At 41.6% G+C, this 24,933-nt stretch overlaps 1 protein-coding gene across 1 annotated transcript in view; it reads right to left on the minus strand.

Annotated features, from left to right (window-relative positions):
* Window positions 1-24,933, minus strand: part of sardh (sarcosine dehydrogenase) — a 72,934-nt gene that overhangs the window by 34,422 nt on the left and 13,579 nt on the right. The window contains exons 8-12 of the mRNA XM_050052847.1: window positions 23,869-23,973; window positions 15,728-15,857; window positions 12,121-12,207; window positions 1,574-1,664; window positions 996-1,137 (exon numbers count right to left, since the gene is read on the minus strand). Coding sequence (XP_049908804.1) covers window positions 996-1,137; window positions 1,574-1,664; window positions 12,121-12,207; window positions 15,728-15,857; window positions 23,869-23,973 — 555 coding nt within the window. The remainder of the gene's footprint in view (window positions 1-995; window positions 1,138-1,573; window positions 1,665-12,120; window positions 12,208-15,727; window positions 15,858-23,868; window positions 23,974-24,933) is intronic.

Consider the following 24,933-nt stretch of genomic DNA (forward strand, 5'->3'; position numbering starts at 1 on the left):
CTTTCCTGTTGTTAGCTGACAGGAGTGGCACCTGGTGTGGTCTTCTGCTGCTGTAGCTCATCTGCTTCAAGGTTCAACGTGTTGTTGGTTCAGAGATGGTCTTCTGCAGACCTTGGTTGTAACCAGTGCTTATTTGAGTAACTGTTGCCTTTCTATCATCTTGAACCAGTCTGGCCATTCTCCTCTGACCTCTGGCATCAACAAGGCATTTTCACCCAGAGAACTGCTGCTCACTGGATATTTTCTCTTTTTAGGACCATCCTCTGTAAACCCTAGAGATGGTTGTGCGTGAAAATCCCAGTAGATCAGCAGTTTCTGAAACACTCAGTCCGGCCCGTCTGGCACCAACAACCATGCCATGTTCAAAGTCAATTAAATCACCTTTCTTCCCCATTCTGATGCTCAGTTTGAACTTCAGGTCGTCTTGACCATGTCTACATGCCTGAATGCATTGAGTTGCTGCCATATGATTAGCTGATTAGGTATTTGCATTAACAAGCAGCTGAACAGGTGTACCTAATGAAGTGGCAGGTAAGTGTTTAAGTGCAAGATATTTATATAGTTACATATTCATACAGATGTATGATGTTCATGGAAAGAATCTAGAAATTCATCCTTTCTGATTATTTTCTGGTTATCTGTATTAAACTTTGTTATCTTTTATGTTTAAAAACGGAAAATGTAAATGAGACAGTAAAATGTTTGATGGATATTTGGTCGGTTATCTCAATAAAAAGAAATATAACAAAAAAAATCATGAATTTCTGAAAGGAATTGGAGTGCCTTTCATTTCTGTTTTCTATCATTTATAAAGTAATAGTTGTTAGATGGAAAGAGGAGGGAGAAAAAAAGAGATTAAACCAGTGGTGCCTTGACTTCAATGACTCATCAAACCACATTTGAAAGGACTGTGATTAACTCGCACAGGAAAGACGCACATTAAGGGTCGTTTCCTTGAACTCCTGAAGTAACACACTGTTTAACCGCTCATCTACCTGATGGAAAGGGTCCTTCCTCATGTTCCGGCTGGCTAGCGGCTCATCAAAGGGGAACACCACAGAGTAGTTTTTAGCATACGACTCGTGGCTCCTCTCTCTGATCCATTTTGCGTTGTCTGTCAGCGAATTATGGAAACGCCTGGGACGGGAGGCAGAGGAATTCAAAAGATTAACGCTCATTAAAAGTCACAAGCATTCAGACTTCATTAAAACTTCATTATTCTGGCTCCTGCTGCCCTTTTAATAAAATGCCAAATGGAAACTCAAAAAACATGATCTGCTTTGTAGAGCAGCACCATGCCTGGGAAACTTCCTGAGGTCAGTCGCTGCTCAAATACTTAGGCTTTTTCACAGACTTTAACACTATTTGCACGGGACTAGTATTGCCTGGGGACCTCTGGTAATTTGTAATAATTGCTGAGGTCATCTGTGAGAGAGTGGAGTTACAAATGACTGTGTGTGACATCGAATGTGCTGCACAAAACACAGACATGGCAGGGTAATTTCCAAATCACATGAGGTCCCAAGGTAAAACTAGTCCTGCGTAAATAATGCTTTAATGTGCATTGATATACCTGATGTCGTATCCATACATGTCCTTTTCAGGGCGTCCGTGTATGACCCAGTGAGCCAGCTCTTTACCACAACCACCTCCCAACATCATGCCTGCAAAATACACAAATACAACACACACAGAGGAAGAGATGATAACACGGAAAGTGTTATGAACAGCATCTCATAATCACAGTCAGTTCCTTACAGAAAGCATGTTAACTACAGCTGAAACAGGTCATTAGTCAATTAGCAGGCTTAGACACCAAGAGATTAATTAACTCTGACCGATTTTGAAATCTGTTTGCATCACGCACAAAAGCAGAAACTTATTTCTGATCTCAAACATGCACACACTCCAACGATGGCACTTCATACAGGATATAATTAAAGGGAAATTTCGGTTTATTTCAACCTGTCTCCTATCATCCTAAATTTGTTTCAAGTAACTAGTGACAGAAAAATAATAGTTAGCATGTTAGCCATTAGCCTAGATACAGCCGGGGCGCATAGTAGTGTCAGACCTGTTAAAACGTAAAGCCTGATTTATGGTCCTGCGGCGTACCTACGACGTACCTACGTCGTACCTACGTCGTACCTACGTCGTTGCCGTGACGCCGTCGTGAACCCTTCGAACTTCTCCGTCACTCCATTTCGTCGCGGTGCAATTCACCGCCAGAGCGGTAGGAGGCTGCGTTCCTTTCCTGAATGGTTATTGTCGTCTCTAGTTGATTCTTTGTTTAGCTTCCGGCTTTTCCGGTCACAGAGAAATGAACGTGGAGCACGGACAGACGGCTCCATCCGTATCCGTATCCGTATTGAACATTGAGCATAAATGGGCCTTAATACTGCAACATCTACATCACAAGAGAAGATATTTAAAGATGGCGGGGATGGCACAATCTGGAAATACGGAACCGGAAATGCGTTGCTACCAAGCAAACCAATCACAGCCCTCTCGGTCTGCGCTGGGTCTGCGTCGCCTCGACGTGTAGTTACATTTTTGGGGAGGTGCACGTCAGGCTATGCCGGGGGCTACGGCAAGCCTTCTGCGTAGCTACGTACCCTACGACGTAGCAACGTCGTTGATTTAACGCAGGACCATAAATCAGGCTTTAGTGAACGGGCAACCTTCAAGTGCAAAGTTAGTCCACTAAACAAGTTTTTTTCCCACAAAGACCGCCTCATATCGTTAGGATAAATGTCAGAGAACATATAGAAAACGACATGTAAACGTGTTGTCTTACCTTACCGGTGTGCTGCCATGTTAGCTCTGCTTTCCAAAGCGCGGCCGAAATATATCTCGCGAGCTCTAGATAAAGCCCAGCTGGATACTAACGTTATCCACACGTTATCGTTACTAACGTGTGACCGAGGTGTCTCGTCCTCGGTCACATCCAGACCTTGAAAATAAGGCTGCAACCAGTCCCATTCCTTGCAACAGAGGCATTCCTCTTCTGTGGGCAGTGGGGCACAGCATTCACAGGTACACCACCAATCTCCAGAGCTACGCAGCCTTGCAGCAGCCATTCCTCCTCTCTCGTCCTCTACCTATTGTGCCTCTCTCTCTCTCCTCCTCCGTTCTTCAATTTCACGAAGCTCTTCTGTTTACCATTTAGCTCTGCTTTCCAAAGCGCAGCCGAATTATCGCAAGAACAAGCAGCGATCTCATACCGTGCCTGAAATCTCGCGAGAACCAGCAGCAACAGCTGGAAGGCAGAACCGGACAGTAGCCTGAAAAGTTCATTCATTTATTTTATGAAAGATTTATAGAATAATAGCTGACTTTTTGCCAGACTTCGACTTTCTGGAGGAGGAATTTGAGTTTGCAGAGTTTGATGGTCGCCCTTATTTATTTGAGCCAGAATACACTGACGAAGAGCTTCGTGAAATTGAAGAACGGAGGAGGAGAGAGAGAGAGGGGTGCAACAGGTAGAGGACGAGAGAGGAGGAATGGCTGCTGCAAGGCTGAGTAGCTCTGAGTAGATTGGTGGTGTACCTGTGAATGCTGTGCCCCAATGCTCACAGAAGAGGAATGCCTCTGTTGCAAGGAATGGGACCGGTTGCAGCCTTNCTAGGCTAACGGCTAACATGCTAACTATTATTTTTATGTCACTTGTCACTTGAAACAAATTTAGGACGATAGGAGACGGGTTGAAATAAACTGAAATTTCCCTTTAAGATAATCATGCAAGAAGAAGCATGAATGTACCACCTCACATGATCTTATGGGGAAGCAGATGTAAACAAAATGGAGACTGACGTAGTGCAACAGATTTCTGTAACCTTCATAATTCTTTGCATTAAGAAAAAAATAAAGAAGAAGGCTATACAAGTCTGGGTCAGAAAATGGTTGGGGAGTGCTGTCAACAGTGGTTGGCTATTCTTCAGCAAGAGCTGTAGGTGAGATTTTAAATGTTAGTTTGGATGACTGCCATCAGTCATATGCTAGCTAGCATTACCTTCAGGTGCTCTAGTCTGTACTGACGCAATCATCACCACAATCATGCAGATAATAAATCCTTAATATCAAATCACACATTTGAAATTATCAGGGTGACACCGATGAGTCTGTGAGCAGTTCAGGAGGTTTAGGACTGGATCTGTAAACCTCTCACGTTGTCAGATAATCTGGGCCGATCATCAGCACCAACTAAGCCGGATTTCTCTCTAATTGATGGGAGGGGTGAATCGGGGATACATTGGCCCAAAACTCCTGGAGTCTGAGCACAGCTTTGATCAAGTTTAAAGGTACACTTGGAAGGGTTTCCCCCCAAAACGATGTATAGACTCATACAGGCATAATCCCTTTCAGTCATCACTTATGACGCACTAGAAATGTGTGATGGTGTATTTTTCTACAGATATCCCACCCTCTGCCTTTATTTTCGTATTTTCTTCTTAAGTTTGATTTAGGTTCGGTAAGTTTCTGGGCATAGCGGCAGGTGAGGTCAAGACTTCATAAAACCAGTGGGACCAGGAGTCTCATTTTTAAGTCCATACAAAAAAATGGGTAACACTTTACTTGAAGGTATCAACATAAGAGTGACATGACACTGTCATGAACTTGTCATAAACATTATGTACATGTCATAAATGTTTATGACTGCAGTCATTAAATGTCATTTGGTTTTTGTAATGACAAGTTGACATTGTTTGGGTTGTCTTGATTATGACAACTTGACATTAATTTTGTTTGGGATGTCCCTATAATGACAACTTGACATTAACCAGGATGACATTACCAGAAGATGTCTTTGTCATAACAATAATAATCATTATGTCAACTTGTCATAAACACAAAAAATGTTCATGACAGGTTCATGACAGTGTCATGTCATAGTTATGACAGTGTCATGTTACTCTTATGTCGATACCTTCAAGTAAAGTGTGACCCATTTTTTGAATGGACTTTTCTAAATAAGACTCCTGGTCCCACTGGTTTTATAAAGTCTCAACCTCACCTGCCGCTATGCCCACAAACTTACCGAACCTAAATCAAACTTAAGAAGAAAATACGAAAATAAAGGCAGAGGGTGGGATATCTTCAGAAAAATACACCATCACACATTTCTAGTGCGTCATAAGTGATGAGTGAGAGGGATTATGCCTGTATGACAGGTTCATGACCATGTCATGTCATTCTTATGTACATACCTTCAAGTAAAGTGTAACCAAAAAATGTCCAAAGACACAAAAGCCAAAAATAGTGTGTGCCAAAAAATATTCAACAATTTCTACAATCAAGCTTCCACCTCACATCTGGATCGCCAATTTCCCGTCTCCAAAATGTTCGTGAGCATGGGTCAAAATTGCTCCCATCAAGTCTGTTTTTATAGATCACAACTTTTGTGTGGGAAGATGCATACACCTCTTTCAGGCCTTGTTTTGTGCGTACGCAATTTTTCTAAATGAGACCCCAGGTGCCAGACATTAAATAGCACACATCTAAAAAGGAAGCTACAAAACAAACAGACACAGCACAGAAAACCAACCCATTAATATAGCTAACGATAGTGAATCTGGGGTTTGCTTTCTCTTTTAATTTTGCTGTTGATACAATTCCCAAACAGTAAATTCCTTTGTAGTGAACCTTAAAGGCCTAATTTGCTGGTTCTATCCATTCATCTTGAATGTGAGGATTTAATCGAACATCTTTAAGTTTTTGGTTTCAGGCTGCAACAAGCAATTATTTTCAATAAGTCTGTATTTGATTAATTGTTAAGCCAATGAAATGTCAGACAAAATTAAAAAAAAACAAGTGACAAATTAACAGCTAATGAAAGTGACTGTTAGTTGCAGAACAAACACACAGTTTGTACCAAACTGTCACAGATTACTGGGTCCACCGCGCAGACACTAGCTGGGAAATGACAGTGGAAAACCTGAACAAAAAAAACAGGACCTCTCTCCCCTGTTCTCTCACTGATAGCCTCACTGGAGGACTGTGAGAATGTCTCATTAATTTGAAGAGAGAAGCCTTTTTGTCCTCTGCAACAGCCTCGATATGTCATACGACCTACAGAGGATAGTTCTGACCTTTATCCCATCATTTGACCCTTGCTCACAGCTGCCCCTGAGCTATCTGACCTCATCGGCTGCACCCACAGCTGCAGCATTTTGTTTCAGTTTTTCTCAACCTAACCAACAAGCAAACACGAGCAATTCAATATTTTATCCATGTAGCCCAAAAACTGCTGGGTTAATGAGCTGCTCCCTTTTGGCAACCCCCTTCTTGTGTTGTGTTGCTGCTCATTTGCATACATCATGCGCGTTTGTGCACGTGTACACACTCTCGCATGTGTTGCGAGCACACCATCAATATGCGGCAGCACGATCAGTGTGTCCTTGCATCCCTCCTTCATCCCTCCATCTCCATCTCTCACAGCGTCCCCTCTGCCTTTATCTCTCATCGCTTCACTCGTCTGCGGACACTGTCACTGCGGGCCAAGCCTGGGCAGATGTTTGAATGGTGGGATGGATGGATGGATGGGAGCAGGGGTAGAGGGACAGAGCGAGGAGGGTGGTGCGGGGATGATAGAGTTCTCCTAAGACAATGTGGAGACAACCAACAAGGCGAGGCGGCACTGATAAATGTCACCCGAGATAGCCACACTGATGTGTGAGCGTGCATCTGCATGTGAACCCACACCCTCGTGCTTCCACTCATCTATCACCACTTCTCTCTGCCTTTGCGCTTCCCCTCTCCTTCCTCGCTATCAGTATCTGGCTCTATTATTATTGTTGCTGTGCAAACATTTGGTCCTTTCTATGTCATTATCTATCACTCCCTCTCCTCCGTATAGCTCTCAGTTTCTTTTAAGTTAGTGGCTCTCTCTGTTTCTTCTGACATTTACAGTGATGCCCCTAGTGATTATGAAATGCTTTTAAAGAGGGAGAAACCATGCATAATTTCATTTATCCCTCTCTACTATAGTAGCCTAACAAGCATGTTGATTTTCAGGTGAGAACTTTTAGACATCAACGTTAAAACAGTGATAAGTTTGGTTTAAAACTAGAAACTACTTTTCTAGAATTGTAGGTTACATTTAAAGGAAAAGTTCCAACATTTTGGACAATGTGCTTACCGATCTAATGTCAGTGCAGTAAGTGTGGAGCTGAAGTCAGAAATTGTTTAGAGTGGCTAAGCATACAGACTTTTTTTTTTACCCTGTAGGCTGCTGCTTTTATTTTCCATGTTTCCAGACCGCCTGCTGTGCCCATGTTTATGGCTTCCCGGATGTTTCTGGTAATCTATTGTTTCTGGTTGAGGAAAGATTTAACTGTAGTTTTGGGTACAGCTGCTTCTGTTGTTTTACAAAATGAATCCACCACAGATCGGTGACGTCAACAGTGCTTTCCTAGCTCCATCTCGTGTATCAATGGGAGCATGCATCATAGGTTTCACATAAGTTGACCTTGACAACACAGCCACTTCTCCAAAACGTGGGCAGCGACCCCACTCTGCAGCCACCTCTGAGCAGAGTATAGCAGTGAGCCTGGTGAGTCAAATTCTGTTGTGCAATTCAGATGGTAGGGTTGGTGTAAACAACATGAAAGCATGGATCCATCCTGCCTTGTATCAACGGTTCAGGCTGCTGGTGGTGGTGTAATGGTGTGGGGGATATTTTCTTGGCACACCTTAGGCCCCTTAGTACCAACTGAGCATGGTTTAAACACCACAGCCTACCTGAGTATTGTTGCTGACCGTGTCCATCCCTTTATGACCACAGTGTACCCATCTTCTGATGGCTACTTCCAGCAGGATAACGCACCATGTCACAAAGCTCAAATCATCTCAAACTGGTTTCTTGAACATGACAATGAGTTCACTGTACTCCAATGGCCTCCACAGTCACCAGATCTCAATCCAATAGAGCACCTTTGGGACGTGGTGGAATGGAAGATTGGGATTCGGACAAATCTACAGCAACTGCGTGATGCTATCATGTCAATATGGACCAACATCTCTGAGGAATGTTTCCAGCACCTTGTTGAATATATGACACCAAGAATTAAGGCAGTTCTGACGGCAAAAAAAGCCTCCTAGTTGAATGATGCTATCCCATATTTCAGGACTTCGCCAAGTTTTGCCGAAGCAAAGAATATTACAGTTCCTGATATCCCACTGGAAACTGATCCAGGCATGGAGGTCGGCAAGTGTATTATTCAAAGCCTGCACACTGGCTAACTGGATGGAGTTTTGCTGGTGCCTGTCTTTTCCACCCTTTCCTCAATATTGACATTTGAAAAGCACGACCCTACCAGCTAGCAGAGGTTATCTAGAGTAGAGTTTACAGACTGATGAGTTGACTTAGTCATCCTGATGAGTGACTCATAGCCACACGCATCCACTGTCCAACGCCAACCACAAAGGACATCACCAAGACTTGCAAAATACACATAAGAGCCTAAATTTAACACAAATTTACTGGAGGTGACAGAGAAGCGACTGGAAATGTCCGTGCAACTCAGGGGCCTGCTATCGATATGAGATAATATCTGTAAATATCCTCACTGTCTTTTTTTTGGCTGCTTGCCATTGACTTCCTGGCACTAGGCTGCTAGCACTGTTTAAATATTAAGGAAGGAGGTGCATTGGACAAATACGGTGACAAAGACATGCCATGGGAATTAAACATATCTTAAAGATGACGATACGTAGCGATGTTTTCACTTTGCATCGATTATATTAGATTGTTCATCATTAAAATTATACAGACTGATAAATCATTACGTCTAATTTGTTTTACTCATAAATTAACAGAAATTTAAAAACAGCAATCATCTCAAGCTATAAAACCAAGCTGCATTTAATAAGAAGGTATTTTGCCTCAGGTCTTTTTCTTCTTCGTCTATGGGGATCCAAACTGGCTCCTCTTCAGGGCTATCATCACCATCTCTATCCTCCTCTAAAGCACAACTGTAGGGGATCAGGTCCTGTTGCTATTTGCGTCACTGACTCCATCCTGATAAAAACCAACATGTCACGACACTCAGTGGTTTTCTCAGTCTTCACTGTGAACTGCCTTTAAATGCAGCCACTTTTCTGTGCCTAATAATGTGATAAAAACCCTCTGCTCATGTAAAGGTGCTCAGTATTGTGATTATGAGCAACATGATGATACATATAAAAGGTGCAGCAACCTTAATAACAAGTAAATAAATGCACTCAAAGTTCAGCACGATGGTTTTAACACTGAGAATAAGTAACTTAAAGGTTGCTAGGCAACAAATGCAACTTCTAAGAGTTTTACTGATTGCTTGGAAGCCAAAATAAAAGCCAGCAAGTAAAAAGAAACAACTGGAGGCTCAGAAAGTTAGCGAGCACTCAGTGATGGATTTTTTAATGTGAATCTGTCGACTTTGACCCTGTGGTTTCTGAATTACCCCACTTGTCATGGCCCGCCTTGAGCCAAATAAGCTGTGTGAGTTCATGTGAGTGTGTATGCTTTTCTATGTGATGGAGTGAAATGGACAGAGGACTTTTCCCTTGCCAGAGGGGTGAAGAGGCAGGGGGAAGAATGAGTGACAGACACAAAGAGAGAAGGGGGAAAAAAGGACGGCGCGAGGAGAGGTGGACACAATCGAGCTCCTGCTTTGATAAAAACTAGGATGTTTTGTTTGTGTGTTTGCATGCTGAGTGCAAGCGAGTGTGCGTCAGGCAAGTGAAAGGCATTTGGAATATCCTTGCTGTGCATGGCCGCTGGAAAATCTTTAATTATGAAGTCACTGTTACCTGATGTATCTGTGATGCTGGGCCCATTTCAATGAGCTTGGTCCCAGCATGACACATCAAAACTAGAGGACAAAGGGACTGCAATCATTTGTCCACCTCCATTCAAAAAGGAATGCTATTTTCTTATTTGTGTGCTGCAGCAGAAAAAGATAAAGTCGATGCAGGTTGAAAAAGGGCTGAAGCATTATTTTTAAGAACAACATTTTTCCTTCTTTTTCGTTTTTAATGAATCTTTTAGGGCCCGTACACATGCCACATTTTCTGTGCACTCAAACCCATTGTTTTCAGTGTAGATGCGTGGTAGGCATGGTCAAAAATGAGAGAGATGCTATCACACAATGTCTACGCCATGAGATAAATAAAGTTCAACTTTTGGAATACAACAACAGGCACCCCATGTCATGTGACAAGGAACCAGGGCTGCACAATAAATCACTTTTTTTTAATCTTCATCACAATATCAACTTGCACAATGAACATATCACAAAGGACTGCAAAATCACATTCAGGGAATTTTTTGAATTAGTTGAAATAGGATATCAGTAGTAAACTGCAATTTAACATCTAACTTTCGTTCTTTCGTATTGGTTCCTCTTGCGTTCAGTTCAATTTGTTCAATAGAAAAGTGTTGGACATAATTTCCAAACGAAGGCAACTAGTAATATGTAATATATTACATTTTGAGAGTAACTTGCCCAACACTGGTCCCCATATCCTGCAGCCGTATCAGGAACAACCAATCAAAGCCAACAGATATCTTTCCTGTCTTCCACAAATATCACTCCATGATAAATATGGAGAAGTTGTCAATCATTGTAGTGCAGGGCTATCCAGAGCTTTACACTGTTCCTATGGACAATATTTTAGGCCTCATACACGCTTAAAAACACCTCCTGGAAGAAGATCAGCTTTGTAGCCTACGTTACAATGCTGGGTGGTTGCCTAGCAACTTCGGATGCAAGCAACCGTGCCCTTGAAAGTTGGCACAGAGTACGCAAAGAAGCACCAAGCACCCAACCTCACATTTACCAGGCGGTAAGAGACTTTGCATGTGTCCTTGCCCTCACTGAACATATTGAAAATTTTCTATTACATTTTCCCAAAGCCCAGGGTGATGTCTTCAATCACTTGTTTTATCTGACCAACAGTCACAAACTAAAAGATATTCAATATACAATGATACATAACGGAGAGCACGCCATCCTTCACAATTAAGACAAGCTTTAAAAAATGACTTAAATGACATATCAATCTTAAAAATTGTCAGCAAATAATTTTCTATCAATAGACTAAGCGCTTAATCACTTAATACTTTCAGCACAACATAAGACCATAAGCAATAAATACCCAATGAATAATGAGGCAATTTGTATGAGAAATAAAAGGAAGAACAGCTCAGGAAAAGGACTGTGTGCACCTTTGTTAACCCAGCAACGGATACTAACTGACGTACAATCAGGCTGACGGACACATAGTGTCTCATGGATGAGTGGTTGGGGAATAAGAGAGCTCAAGAACAGCGAGGATCAATCAGCAGTTTGCCTCCAACTTACAAAAACTACACTTCTGAAGCAAAAAATAACAGAGAAGGAAGGTCTGTGTGTGTTACGAGTGTTGAAACCTCAGTATGCTAGCTCATTAGAGCTCCACCCCTCTGCACTTCCCAAGCTCCTGTCATAACAACTTCAGAGCTCGACCCTGTGGTCTTACGCTCTTATGCAGAAAAACGCTTTCACTCAACCGTCTGTTAGCGCTGATGGCGATTACTTTACCCTTTACGCCCCCTCTTTTTCTGTTTTTCAGATTGCTGGGATACTTACATTACTCTCCGTCTAATGTCAAAGGTAAGCTCATCTATGAGTGAAGTAATGGAGTGACTCGGGTTTTTGTTTGTGTGTGCGTATGTGCGTGTGTGTGTGTTCTTCATGGACTCAGTGCGAGATGAAAAGCTCTCCATTATTCATTTGTGCTTTGAGAGTGTCCACAGAGATTGGCGAAGGCTGGGTCAAAGCATGGGAAAAACACTCTGCGGCCATTTCTCTTTGCTTGTTTCCTTCCTTCTTATTTTGCCACGTACTGAGGATTGCTTTGACCTTTCTGGCTCTATCATTTCATGGCTCCCTCGAGGGAACGCTCTACACCATGAAGTATTTGAAAGCATACGACTGTGAGTGATATGTATTGTTCGTTTACGGCGCTGACGCTCTGTCGGAGATGTCTTTACGCTCTCTGACATCCTTGTGCACTCCTCATTTGTCTTCCTTCCTTTTCTTTCTTTAACAGTCTCTCCCCCATTTTTTTCTTCGATCTTTCCCTCATTGCAGCACTTACCAGCACTGTTGAAGCCGCAGCCCAGGAAGAAACCTCTGACCTCTGGGGCTTCTCCCATCAGCGGCTTGTGGTCGGCTGTAAATGATTCTGCAAACAGACAGTGAGAGAAAATTTGTAGATACAAGTGGCCACAAATGTAGATAGACAAACATATTAAAGGGGTGACATATTTCCCCCAATAACAGTTTTATTTTGTGAAAAAGACAAGTGAAATTAAAGAAGTCCCTGTCTCTAAAGTCTTTATGTGCTATAAGTGGTTGTTAGCTATTTGTTGAAAGCTACTTTATGCTGCCCTTTTGGCTAGCTCGCTCATAAGATACATAATGTACTTCAGATTTCCTGGTTAAATAATTACATAATTAATAAAATAAATAAACTAGGAGTTCAATTTAGGGTTGACGTCAAATTTTGTTTCCGAGTACTGCGTGGACCAACTGGTCTGGGACATTTGAGCTAGGTGCAGGAACTAGGCTAGGCTGTTAGCCACTTTCAAAAGAAGAGAAATGCACCTCTCTTTAAATCTAAAGTTGTTTGTTACTTTGGCTACGTTAACATCACAGGCTTACTGCTTCAATTATTTCCCCAGATCCAATCTTTCTGCCTAGACTGATGACATTCATGTTTGATATCATCAGTGGGAACAGATCTCTACCCTAAAACGCCTCACATGTAACCAATAACGTCACACACATAGCATCACATCTGCAAGAGACAGGCTTTAAGGGAAACATTAATGACATAACGATGCAAGCTTCATCTCCTGAATGATTTGCTGTGGAAGTCTATGTGGAAATTCTCCGATGGCACTCTCCCAGACAAAAGCACATGGGTGATTAGTATGCAGAATGACATCATTGGACCTTGATTACTGCTATTGGTTAAGGTGAGGATAAGAATATCGTGGTAAACCAATCAAAGGCAGAGTAGGGCAGGTCAATCCTTCCCCATTTGGGGCGGCAGAGGCACAGTCCATAGGGACTTGGGTTAGGAACCGGAGGATCGCTGGCTTAAGTCCACGTCCAGACCAAATGTGGAGTAAGGACTGGTAGCTGGAGAGGTGCCAGTTCGCCTCCTGGACACTGCTAAGGTGCCTTTGAACAAGGTGCCGAACCCCCAACTGCTCGGGGCACCTGTCCATGGGCAGCCCCCTCGCTCTGACATCTCTCCATTTAATGCATGTATAGGTCCTGTTTGTGCATGTGTGTGTATTTTGGGCCTGTGTGTGTGTGTATGACAACAGAGTTAAGAAAATTAATTCACCCATGTGCTTCTGTTTGGGAGAGTGTGAAGTGTATTTTCAGAGAAATAGCCCTTTGGAGAAATGCGCATTTGTCGTACAAATAGTCTTTTGGTCCACTAGCTTTATTAGCAGCTATTGCTGGTAGTTTTGTGTTGAGAGAGGTGTGGGTGAAGCCGGGAAAGGAGTCAGGAGTGTTGGGGCCACAATGTGGAGGAACAGTTCCTCAAAAACCTTAGGTAGTCCAGAAATACATTCCAATACATCTGTCAGCGCTTCACAACAAGGCTGTCACGGCAGGACTCAAAATGAAGGCAAGCATCAGAAAGCATCTAGCAGTCAGGCTCTACCACAGCAGCGGTGTGGGTACAGCAGCCTTGTGTAGATTCAACAGACCGCTCTGACATTGTATAGTAGGTAATCTGCACCTGCTCAGTGAAGTATGATGTGGAAAAAACATGGATAAGTGAAAAACACACATGAATTCCAATAGGGCCATTGTCATTTTGGTCACATGGACAGTGACTGGATATGTATTGGATTTAGGACCACATATAAAAGCGTGCCAGATCTGACTGGAAAAAATGGATTTCAGTGTCCACACACCACTCTGAAAAAAAAATCAAATCTTTGTTAGTGAGAGCAAAAAAAAATTGCTTGTTATGTGAAAGCATTGGGTGTTCTCGGCTGGCTTGCTGTTGTTAGTCACTGGTCATTTACTATTTCCAATATAGAAGTTTTAACACGTCAGTGTGGAGACCTGTTTAAAGGCATGTAGCGAATAATGAACCAATTATTTTTTAATGGCATAATGACTTTTTCAATTAAATTTAATATAAAGAGTAGGTGATTACATTGTCCAAGTAATACTGAAACAATAACCTACTCTTCTATATAAAGCCAGGAGGGAACACACTTCTTATGAGGAAATACATCACTTTACCTGGGATAGTATACAATTCTGTGTGAGCTATATGGGGGACACATTTGAACTTCTCTTTTGTGCATGTGATCATTCAGGGAGTATTGAACTGAATCAGATTTACGCCACCTGTAACACTTTTGAAACTCTGTGTAGCAAAAAGGTTTTTAAATTCAAAATAAAAGAGGGAGAGAAAGCACCTTAAGTTTATGAATATGTAAGCTTTATAGTTGACCAAGTACAATCAGAAGGTCAAGTATTCCACTCACTGGGGCTTAAAGTACATGAATTAACTCTCCCTACAATAGATACACACACACACTGACATGTATTATGATGCACATGAAGATGTTCATCAGCACATTCAATTATTTTAAGAATATGCCAGAAGAAAACATGTTTAACCTTTTAATTAACCTGAACTACTCAACTGTAATCCCAACCTGTATCCTTGGAAGAAGCATATTACCCAAAACACCTTTTTGTTCAACATGGCATGAGGATGTAAAGCAGGTAGTCACAGAACTCATAATACTTGGGTCATGGCTGAGATCTCTGCTCTACTGCTCCTGCTCTCTCCCCAGAGAAACGGTTGAACACTCAGTAAACTCACTATGAAAATTCACCTCTCAGCGTGGCGTTCTTATCATGTATACACAACACTTGAAATGAAACAAAAGCCAGCCTTAAAGCAAGGGGGTCACGGCCAAGATGCTCTGCAAACAACTCTGATGAAATCCTCATTTTTATCCCCCTTTCATCTGAGCTTCCTCTCTCCCTGAGCTGCATCGTCCTTTACTTCTGACCTTCATTCAGTTTTTCTTGCCATCATAAGTTTGTTTCCGTTTCTTGTATTTTGTTAGTCTCTGCCATTCTCTACATTTTACCTTTCCACCTTGACATCTCTACTTTTAATTTCTCCAATTCTACTTTTCTCTGTTCATGTTTTGACATTTCTTTCAGTTTTTCTCAGATTTCCTTTTCAGTTTCTCCGCTTTCTATCTCCCATCCCTACGTGTGTGTGTCACTCGTTCCACTCCTTTCTCTCCAAACAGCTGCATCGCACTATGGTGATGAAAAATCCAATTCGATACTGTAACTCTTCGGGCTGCACAGCCACAGACATGCTCGCTCAACCACTTCAACAACTTGATATTGCCTGGACGGGAAGTCGGGCTTGAGCTAATCAAACTATCTCCTCTACAAACATGACACATAGTCAGCCAGTTTAGGTATTCATGAGCCAATGCAGTGCTGGAGCGGTGCATAACATATTTCACAGACAGATACATTTCACTTTTAAATTAGAATGTGTCCAATTTAAAAAGTGTCATGAAAGTCGCTTGTTCCCTGCTGTAATGCATAATGTTATGAGAAATCTGCGAGGAGAGCTCGCAGGACTTTCGTAAAAATTGATGCTTCTGAAGGGCTGATGTGCGTATGAGTACCTGGTCCACAGACAGTGGATTTGATACCAGTCTGCTCCAGAACGGGAACTCTGTTGATCGCGCCCTCGATGTGTTGCATGAATACATCCCAGTCCAGGTCAAACAGGCTGAAGGCAAACTTATCAGACACCTGGGAATAAAGCACACAACAGAAATGCATGTGAGGTTTCCTTATACTGGTAAAACACAAGTGGGTCATTTTCAAAAGCGGCTACCCATGTTCTCATACAAGACTCATACAGAAGTAATCCCACTCAGTGATCATTTATGACCTACTAGAAGAGTATGGCGGTGTATATTTCTGCAGAGACTCTGCCCTCTGCTGTATTTTCTTATTTTCTGTGCTCTGGACACACCCAGGCGTGTACCTCCACAGTGCTCAGGTGAGGTAAGTGATTTATAAAAAGGTAGCCACCAGGTGCCAGACCATACACAGCAGACATCCAAGAGACACAGCACCAAGCAAATATTGTGACGCAAAACACTGAACAGTGAATCTGGGGTTAGCTTTTAGTTTTGCTGGCGACTGGGTTTGCAATCAGTAACTAACTTACCTTTTGGATTTTTTATACACCAACTATATTAGGTATTCTGCTGCAACAACACGTTGACTTTTGTAAATTGGTGGGGCCCATCTTCCATTTGGAAAAAAAATGAAGAGAAAAATTGTGGTAAAATGCAAATTGGCAGCTGATTGTGCACTAAAATTCCCCCAAGATGATTACAGGGTGCTTGCAAAGAAAATTGTATACTTTTTCTTTTTTTGCACTTTCTTAGATTAATAAGAAATTAACAAATAAATAACACACAGGTGAATTTCAGGCTTAATTTAACAACCTGTGATGTCAGACTGTTTGGGGGTTTTTGCCAAGGGGCTGCCACATTATGGTAAAACATATTAATGATTAGACCTATTAGTAATGTTGATAAGCTAATTTAGACTTAGTAATGATGTGTAACCTTTATTATAAGGCTAAAATATAGTTTGTAGCTTCAGACAGAGTTAATTATTTTTTTTGGACCAAATAGGGCTCCTCTGGTAGTAAAGGTTGCTGACCTTGTTAGAGTGCAACACTAAGTCATTTGGAGTCAATATAAGTCCAATATTCACTCTCTTTAAGCTCTCTTTTAGTCTCTACTAACAACAGAGGGAGAATTCTCCTTAGGTTCATGACTTTCACACTGTCATTTGATACAGACATACTTTAAAAATAAAAATAAAAAGACTCCGCTCTGGCATTTTAATCATATTTCTCCACCAAATGAATGTGCATTACAGTGGATTGTTGGATATTCGATAAAGATGCACTGCTTCAAAGCCAATGTTGTCAAGACCAATGTGTTCTTTTTCCTTTCTTTCTCACTGCTGACAAAAACGCTGTGACTTCAGTCCAACCCACCACATGTGACTGTGGACCGCCAACTCAGACGCACACAGCAGCCACAACACAATCCTGTAGCATCTGTTGAATTGACTCTTTCTCACCAGGGAATCAACATCTGTCCAATCCCTCTCAGTTCCCTGTCCAAGCTTTAATTTGCTCCCATCTGGACCTCCGCAACTCCCTCCTTGTCAGCCGGGCCAAAATGGAGCCTTTAGCTCCTACAACTCATGCTGAGCAGTGCTGACTGCATCGCCTTAAAATTCTCCCCTCCTACACTAATCTGACTGACTCAGGGTGCTCAAATTGAAAAGTCCAGCGCACCAGCTTGTGTTCAGTCGTGCATTTCTCTGGATCTGGTAATCCCTCTACTCAAACTTCTCCATCTTCTCCATGAAATGCAATTCAGTAAGCAGTCATTCTCTTAGTTTCTGGGATGACTGCTCGTCTTTGTTATTGCAGACATATCACACTGGATAACAGCATCAACTTAGAGCCTAAAATGTTAAATATAAGCGGTTCTTTAAGTTTGCAGTAAGACAGAAGTGCTGAGAGAGAAAGGAGTTCCTATGGCTTTACAATTAGTGTCAGCGGTGACACTTTCAGTTTTGATAAAGACTTGAATGTCACAGGGATGCGTGAGCTGACAGTAGCTGCTTTCATGTGAACAAAGAGTTTCTGCATTATAACTGAACACTGACAGTCAACCCGAGTATCTCAGGAGCAGTGTTCTTTGTCCTAGATGCCACACTTCTCTCAATCCCTCCCAAGCCATCGATCCTGCTCATCTTCACTCAGTAGGCATCCTCTATTCTCTCCGTCTCCCTGCTAATTCTCCTTTCTCCATCTCCTCTTTCTTCCTCCATTCGCCTCAAGACATCAAAGCAACACTCAGCTGCAGAACGAGAACAAAAGGAGCTGGTTCCGAACAAAGAAATCCTCTAAAATGTAAAAACCACTGAGGAGTCTGTAGACAGACAGGCAGCCAGCCAGACAGAGAGACAGAGAGTCATGAAGTCAGTATTATCAGTGTCCTGCAAATACCCTGTCTGCTGCCTTTCATTTAAACTGAGACTAAATAATCTTCTATTATATATTTCTTTATATTTTTTGAGCTTCATAGCCTTTATTAAAGCCAGAGAGATATCTTTTATAAACGCATTTTATCGCAGACATTGACACAGCTCATTTTCAACCTCTTCCACTTTGCTGGTACACCAGTGTCCTCAGCCGACATTACTGTCTCTCAGAGGGTGTAGAGGGCTTTTTTAAAGCTACACTACAGATACACGTGAAACTAGGAGAGCTAAGGAATCCATTGTACCAAATCATATCTTGCTAGATGATGTGGGAAGGAGGTTAAATAATGCTCCAATGTTGGGCTAAATTTTGGCGATTGTTTTATGCATGCAGTATAAGTGTTATTAGCGCCTATGGTATTTTAATATTTCAGCATACTGGGGTCCCTAAACAGTCTTTGAATTGCATAAATTAGGTATATATTTAAAAAAAAAAAAAAAAAAAAAAAAAAAATCTAGTAGCTTCAATAACCCCAAATTTATTAATGTGTGATGATGCTAGTCCCCGTAGTAGCCATTTCATTGTAGTGAGACGTTTTTTTTTTTTTTTAAACCAACATTACTGACCTATTGTAGCCTCTCAGATGATCACAGCCTAGAGACCTCAAGCATTCAGAGGATGTATGACTTCCATAGGTACACTGACAATATGGGGGCTTCTCAGCAGTTTCCAAAACAGAAGTGCTCGCCATCAAATTGCCAAAAATGCAATTCTTAAAGAAATCTCCATATGTCAAATGTTTTGACACCAAATCACAGCATGTACTTTTTTATGGCGTTCCTCGAGGTCTTAATGTGGTATTCTGGAGAGATTTGTGACATTTGCAACAACTTATGAGACATAAATGAGCATATGAACGGCCATACACTTCCATCTTAATGTTATAAGCCAGGGGTGTCAGACTCATTTTAGTTCATCGGCCACATACAGCCCAGTTTGATCTCAGATGGGCCGGACCAATAAAACCATCGCGCAATAACCTATAAGTATCATCAGCTCTAATATTTTGCCTTTTTTGTGTAAAGAATTACAAGAACATTCTCTAGACGTTCATCCTTTTACAAAACAAAGTGAAAAATAAGTGCAATTTCAACAGTATGTCTCAGTTATTCCACATTCAGTCAGTCGACTTCTCACTGGCATTACATGTGCATTTATCCAGACATTTCCTGATACAGACGCTTTTAAACTGAAGCTGCTTACTGACAATATTTTGCACAATGTTCAGTATCTTTACACATGGTCACAGTGAGTATTCATTGTTATAGCAGAGAGCTGTATTCTGGTCAGGGTGGAGAAGCCTCTGAAGTAGATTGTATATGAAGTAGAGTTGCTCCTGAAACCTGGCACCTCTTAGTCGGTATCCACTAGGCTGGACTGGACCCTTTGGCGGGCTGGTTCTGGCCCACAGGAAGTATGTTTGACACCCCTCTTCTAAGGCCCAATCCCATTTCTACCCCTTAAAAAAAATTGAGTGCCCTCGTTTGCGAGATAACCTTTGATGAGGGAAGCGAGAAATATTAGGGTAGACATCTTTCCCTAAGAAATGCATACAAATCGGCGTGGCCGATGTGAAGGTATACGTCACACGTAGCAGCGACGCAAGATACCAGTAGTCATTCAGGTTTGAAAATGCCGGCTCCAGCGCTTGTGTTACCTGTGGCGTGTGCTGTGCTTATTCTCCTCCGTCTGAAGAATCAACGGAGAAGAAATGCTGAAAACAGGAGGCACCTACGACATCTTCTGGTTCTGATTGATTTTGTTCGGGTAGGTCGATTTGTTTAAATATTTTGACGCTGTGTTCAGCCAGGTTGCTGATACAAAACTAGCCGAAGTTGCTGACTTCGCAAGGTGTTTTGGGAAATTTCATCTCCCACTTCGTTGTAAGTGTGGGTCAGGGCTCCCTAGGAATCTAGGGCGGGTTTTAAGTGTTGGAAACCACTTCCACTACCTCAATTCTGTTTTGGGACACCACTAGCCTAAACGTGAACACGCACAACCAAGTGCAAGTGGGGATTTCTAGGGAAAGTGTGGGTATTGGGACAGGCCCTAAGCCCTTATACACTCTAAACTTTTGATAAAGTCTTAAGAGGCACCTAACCAAAACACAATGTTTATTACATTTCTGTGAATCGTAAAATGTGACACACAGTGCTGAGCTTTACTCCAAATTAATCTTCCATTTCTCAGCTTTAAGATAATGTATGGCACTTACATGCAACATATACTGTTGACCTGTTATCTTCCCCTAAAGATTCCCTGTCCCTCCCAGAAAAGACAAAAATGGTTTTATATTATGGAGGTGGAGTGGAAGGGGTTAAACATGAACAGGTTAAATAGACAGTAATCTTTGCTTGTGAATGGCATGGGTCCAGAATTGCAATGCATTGTTAGAGCGATGATTAAAAGGTATAAATCAAAGAGGAATACATGAGCAGTGAAAAGTTATCAGTGTGAAACACCAGGACAGGAAAAAGAGCAGAGATGCCTGCCACGAATCTGCCAGCATAGTTAACAAACTGCTCTAAAAACCTGTCCTTGAGAGAAAGTACACATCTATTAAGACCAGGACCACCTGTGGCGTTAAAGGCTTTTGTAAAGATCATTCTCCAAAGTCAACCACCCCTTTAAAGAGTCAGACTGTGCATGAAAGAACTGCCTGTGCGATTACCTTTTACAGTTGCCAAACGTTGTTTGAATAATCCTCACTCTTCGCAGGCTTTTTGGATTTTAGAGAGATGCTTTGGTTTTTATGCTCCAATAAAAGCCATTTCACCGGCGGAGGAGCTCGGAAAATAAGGTTTGTGGGTGGTGCTAAAAGAACAGCTATGGGATCATTAAAATCAATAGATTTATGGCCTGAGGAGGGTGTGTTATGCTCATCAATCTGCCCATTAGAAATGAAATATCTAGTGTGCAGGCAATAAGACACTTGAGTTTCACCATGGATGACAACACAATACTCTTTTTGATAGCTTACCTTGCCGAGCATGTTTTTCTATAAAAACACTTTTTATAGAAAAACAAACTTTTCAAATGCGACGCTGACGCTCACAGTATCTTCCAAAACACACTGGATCCATTAGGCCCTGTCATTAGTGTGGGAAAACACTCATAAATTTTATTTTATGGCTCTCTATTAGGTTTAACAACCTTCCCTCAATACACCGCCAGGTACAGTGTAAACAGTAAACTGCAATGTTGCTTACACTTTGCAAACTTGTCCTTTTTCTGCATAATGAGTTCTCTCAATGTTGATACTTTAACAGTAACAAAAGTTTAACATTTTGGGAAGTATGCTATATGTTTTCTTGGCGTGAGTTGGATCAGAAGATTGATACCACTCTCATGTAAAGCACACAGCCCCCCTTATAAACCAGAAATTGTCATGGTTATATTCCCTGCATGTACGAGAGAGACACACAAGATAATTTGTTTAAATAAGTTTGCTTTAAAGTATAGTATAGATATCATTTTTACCTTTGGACTGAGCTAGACAAGCCATTTTCCCGCCTCTAACTGACAATGCTTCATGAGTACGGCTACAAACTTCTTCAAAATTTGAGGGAATACGCTTATTGGCCTTCTTGCCAAAAGTGAGATGAGAGCATTAATAAATCTCTCATGTTTGAACTCTCAATATGAAGCTAGAACCAGAGGCTGGTTAGCTTAGCTTAGAGCAAAGCCTGGAAACACAGAAAAACAGCTAACGTTAGCCAGACTATGTATGCAAAAGGCAACCCCAAGTTAAATGACAACCTGTTATCTTTACACTTCAGTTTTTGTATTTTGGTTTGAACCAATTAGATACAAGTGTTCACTGGCAAGCTTTAGAGGAACCAGTAGGCATATTTTTTAATTTTAGCAAGAGCCAGGCTAGTCGCTATTTCCAGTCTCTATGCTACGCTAGGCTAGCTGCCTCCTGGCTACAGATATGTGAGCAGTATGTGTTCTCATGCAGCTTTTGGCCTCTAGACCAGCTTGGCTAAATAAAGGTAAAATAAATAAATAAATAAAATATTGGCTAGAAAGAAAATAAGTGTATTTCCCTAGTGTCAAACTTTTGCTGATGATACTTTTATTTATTTTTACGAGTACTGTCGACATTAACGTGTTCATTTTTGCATTTACAGGGTGTCTACAGGTATAAACAAGACTTTAAGACCTTTTTAATACCACTTTAAATGAAATTTAAGACCAAACTTGCAATGGAAGTACACACCAAAAGTGAAAATACACTTTTTCCAAGTAAACACATTGATGTCAGTTCAAAATGAACAGTAAAAATGATCCTAACGACACTTTCTGTGCTTACGGCTCTGCATATACGATTTGCTTTGTACACATTTCCAGACCATGGCTTTAATCACCACAAGTAATTGTTGGAATTCGTTTAAGCTATTTGTCCTTACACTTGCATCTTCCCATTTTTCCATAGTTTGCAAGGTCCTATTTCAACGATGCAGACTCATTGCATGATCAAAGTGTGTGGGGGGGCAAAAATAGGGGCATTGAGCACACACAGGTGTTGTGGCAAAGTATGTTACTCTGTCGAATAGTGTTTCCCTCCTCTAAGAATTCTGTTTCCTATAGCACCAGAGTAATCTGCACAGTTTGCAAAGTAGAATTTAATTACACTGACGTAATCTGTCTTTGACATAACACCTTAAGGCAAAACACCCTACCCAAATTACAGGGCTTCACCAATCTATAATACAGCAGTGTGGTATTCGTAGGGGAACATCAAAACCTTTAAATGAGAATGATTCGGCTAAACTGATACCTAAAAACTGCCGCCCAGTTAGCACAGTAGAAGACGACAGACTGAGAGTAATAATTCAGACTGCATCAGGAGTCACCTCGTAACATCTACCCTCAAGAGTAACCATCGTGTCAAGAATAGACACTGTCTGAAAGCACCAGGACACAGAGGATGAACCCGCTTAAGCAAGCGAAGGACGTCGCTCCCATTGGGAATCACTCACTTCTGGGAGCAGCCTAATGACAACTATTTGGGCTGACTGATAAAGAGAAGAATCTGTGACGGTTTGCACTAACTGTGAGTGAAACAGGGGAGAATCTGTGTTCAAGGTTAAAAGGATGCTACTAAACAACAGTATCCGAATATAAATGTATTTTCTTTGTATTGATTTTACATTTAAATATTCATTATGATTCAGTTTTAAGGGGAAAAAAGGGATTAATTACAATTAATTAGCTAATTCTTTTGACTTTTGGTTAAGCAAAGATTTGAATGCAGGGCTTTTACCTGTAACCGAATAAATCCAGACGATAACACTGCTACTTTAACTTGAGTAGACGACCTGAAAACCTCTTTCCACAACTGAGAGATTAGTGAACAAACACTCACACAGTTTTATGAGTCCCCTTATGAATACAGTGTGACCTCCAAGCTAATACATCAGCAAGTAATGAAGACACAGAAAAGCAAAACAGACTCAATAAGAGTTGAGGTCAAACTGACAAAGAGAATGAAAAGTATATAAACAGGATTAAACTTTATTCAGCTTCTTAAATTAAGTATTTGATTTTGTGTCAAACGAGACAGATCATCAATCTCACTCACACACACAGGAAGTCAATACGTGAGGTTTCACAGTCCCAAAGCTATCGACAGGAAACGAGATGGTTAACCGTTCAGATCATATTCAAGCTTACCTCGTCCCAGAAGATGGGGTTGGGTTCATAGCCACCCACGGACAGGGCGTCACCCTGGAGGCGCAGGTACACCGATGCATCATGGTCCCTGACGTTTGGCATGTTCTGCAGAGATTTAAGTGGAAACATTCAAAACATTAATTAGTCCAGAAACATTGTGTTTCCAGTGACAACATGATGGGCAGGTTTTTCTCAGCTGGAGGATGAATTATAAGTGCCTCGATCTTCATCTAAGGAATTAATTACTCAGCATGATTGGCAGTTAAACTGTAAAATCCTCATTTATAACGGGAGGTTCAAAGAAAAGCAAGTTGATGGGAACATTTAAAGCTGTGCTGCAGATGCTCTGCATTTTTACCAGATAATGGACTAAAACTATAATAAACCTTCATAAAATATGTTCTTGAATCAAAAGTTAACACAAATCATGACTGATTTTGTGTCAGTCAACGAACTGATTGACTACTAATTCGCCCAAATATATCTCTGACATGCTTTGTGACATATGGACCTTCTAGGGGGTCCATGTCATTGGTTCGACAGCCCATTGGTTCGACATCCCATTAGGCCGACTGTCCGCGGTGCTGAACGGCTCGCGGCGGGCGTATGGTGCGCCGCGACCGGCTTGAGGCGGAGCAGGCTCACGGCTTATGTGTTTGTCACTTTCTTTTTCATTTTAACCCACACCATGATCTTTTCCTGACCCTAACCAAGTGGTTTTTGTGCCTAAACCTAACCAGACCTTAAACACAGGGCATCATGATGATTTCGGAACGGACTTAGGAACAATGAGTTTAATATGGTCGGAACAATGGGATGTCGAACCAATGGGCTGTCGAACCAATGGGCAGTTCCCCCTTCTAGGACCCTAAGGACATCTGGTACCGTCCTAGTGACTGTCCCAAGAGTCAGTGCAAAACATGGTGAAGCAGCATTTTGTTATCATGTAACACAAACCTGGAAGAAGCTCCCAGATGATGTTAGACAAGCCGAGACCAAAAACTTTTCTTTTTTACACTGCCTGGTCCACCCTGCAATGACTGCAAACTTATTTTTAAACTCAAC

Source organism: Epinephelus moara, chromosome 9 (assembly GCF_006386435.1).
Source record: "Epinephelus moara isolate mb chromosome 9, YSFRI_EMoa_1.0, whole genome shotgun sequence".
Lineage (NCBI taxonomy): Eukaryota > Metazoa > Chordata > Actinopteri > Perciformes > Serranidae > Epinephelus > Epinephelus moara.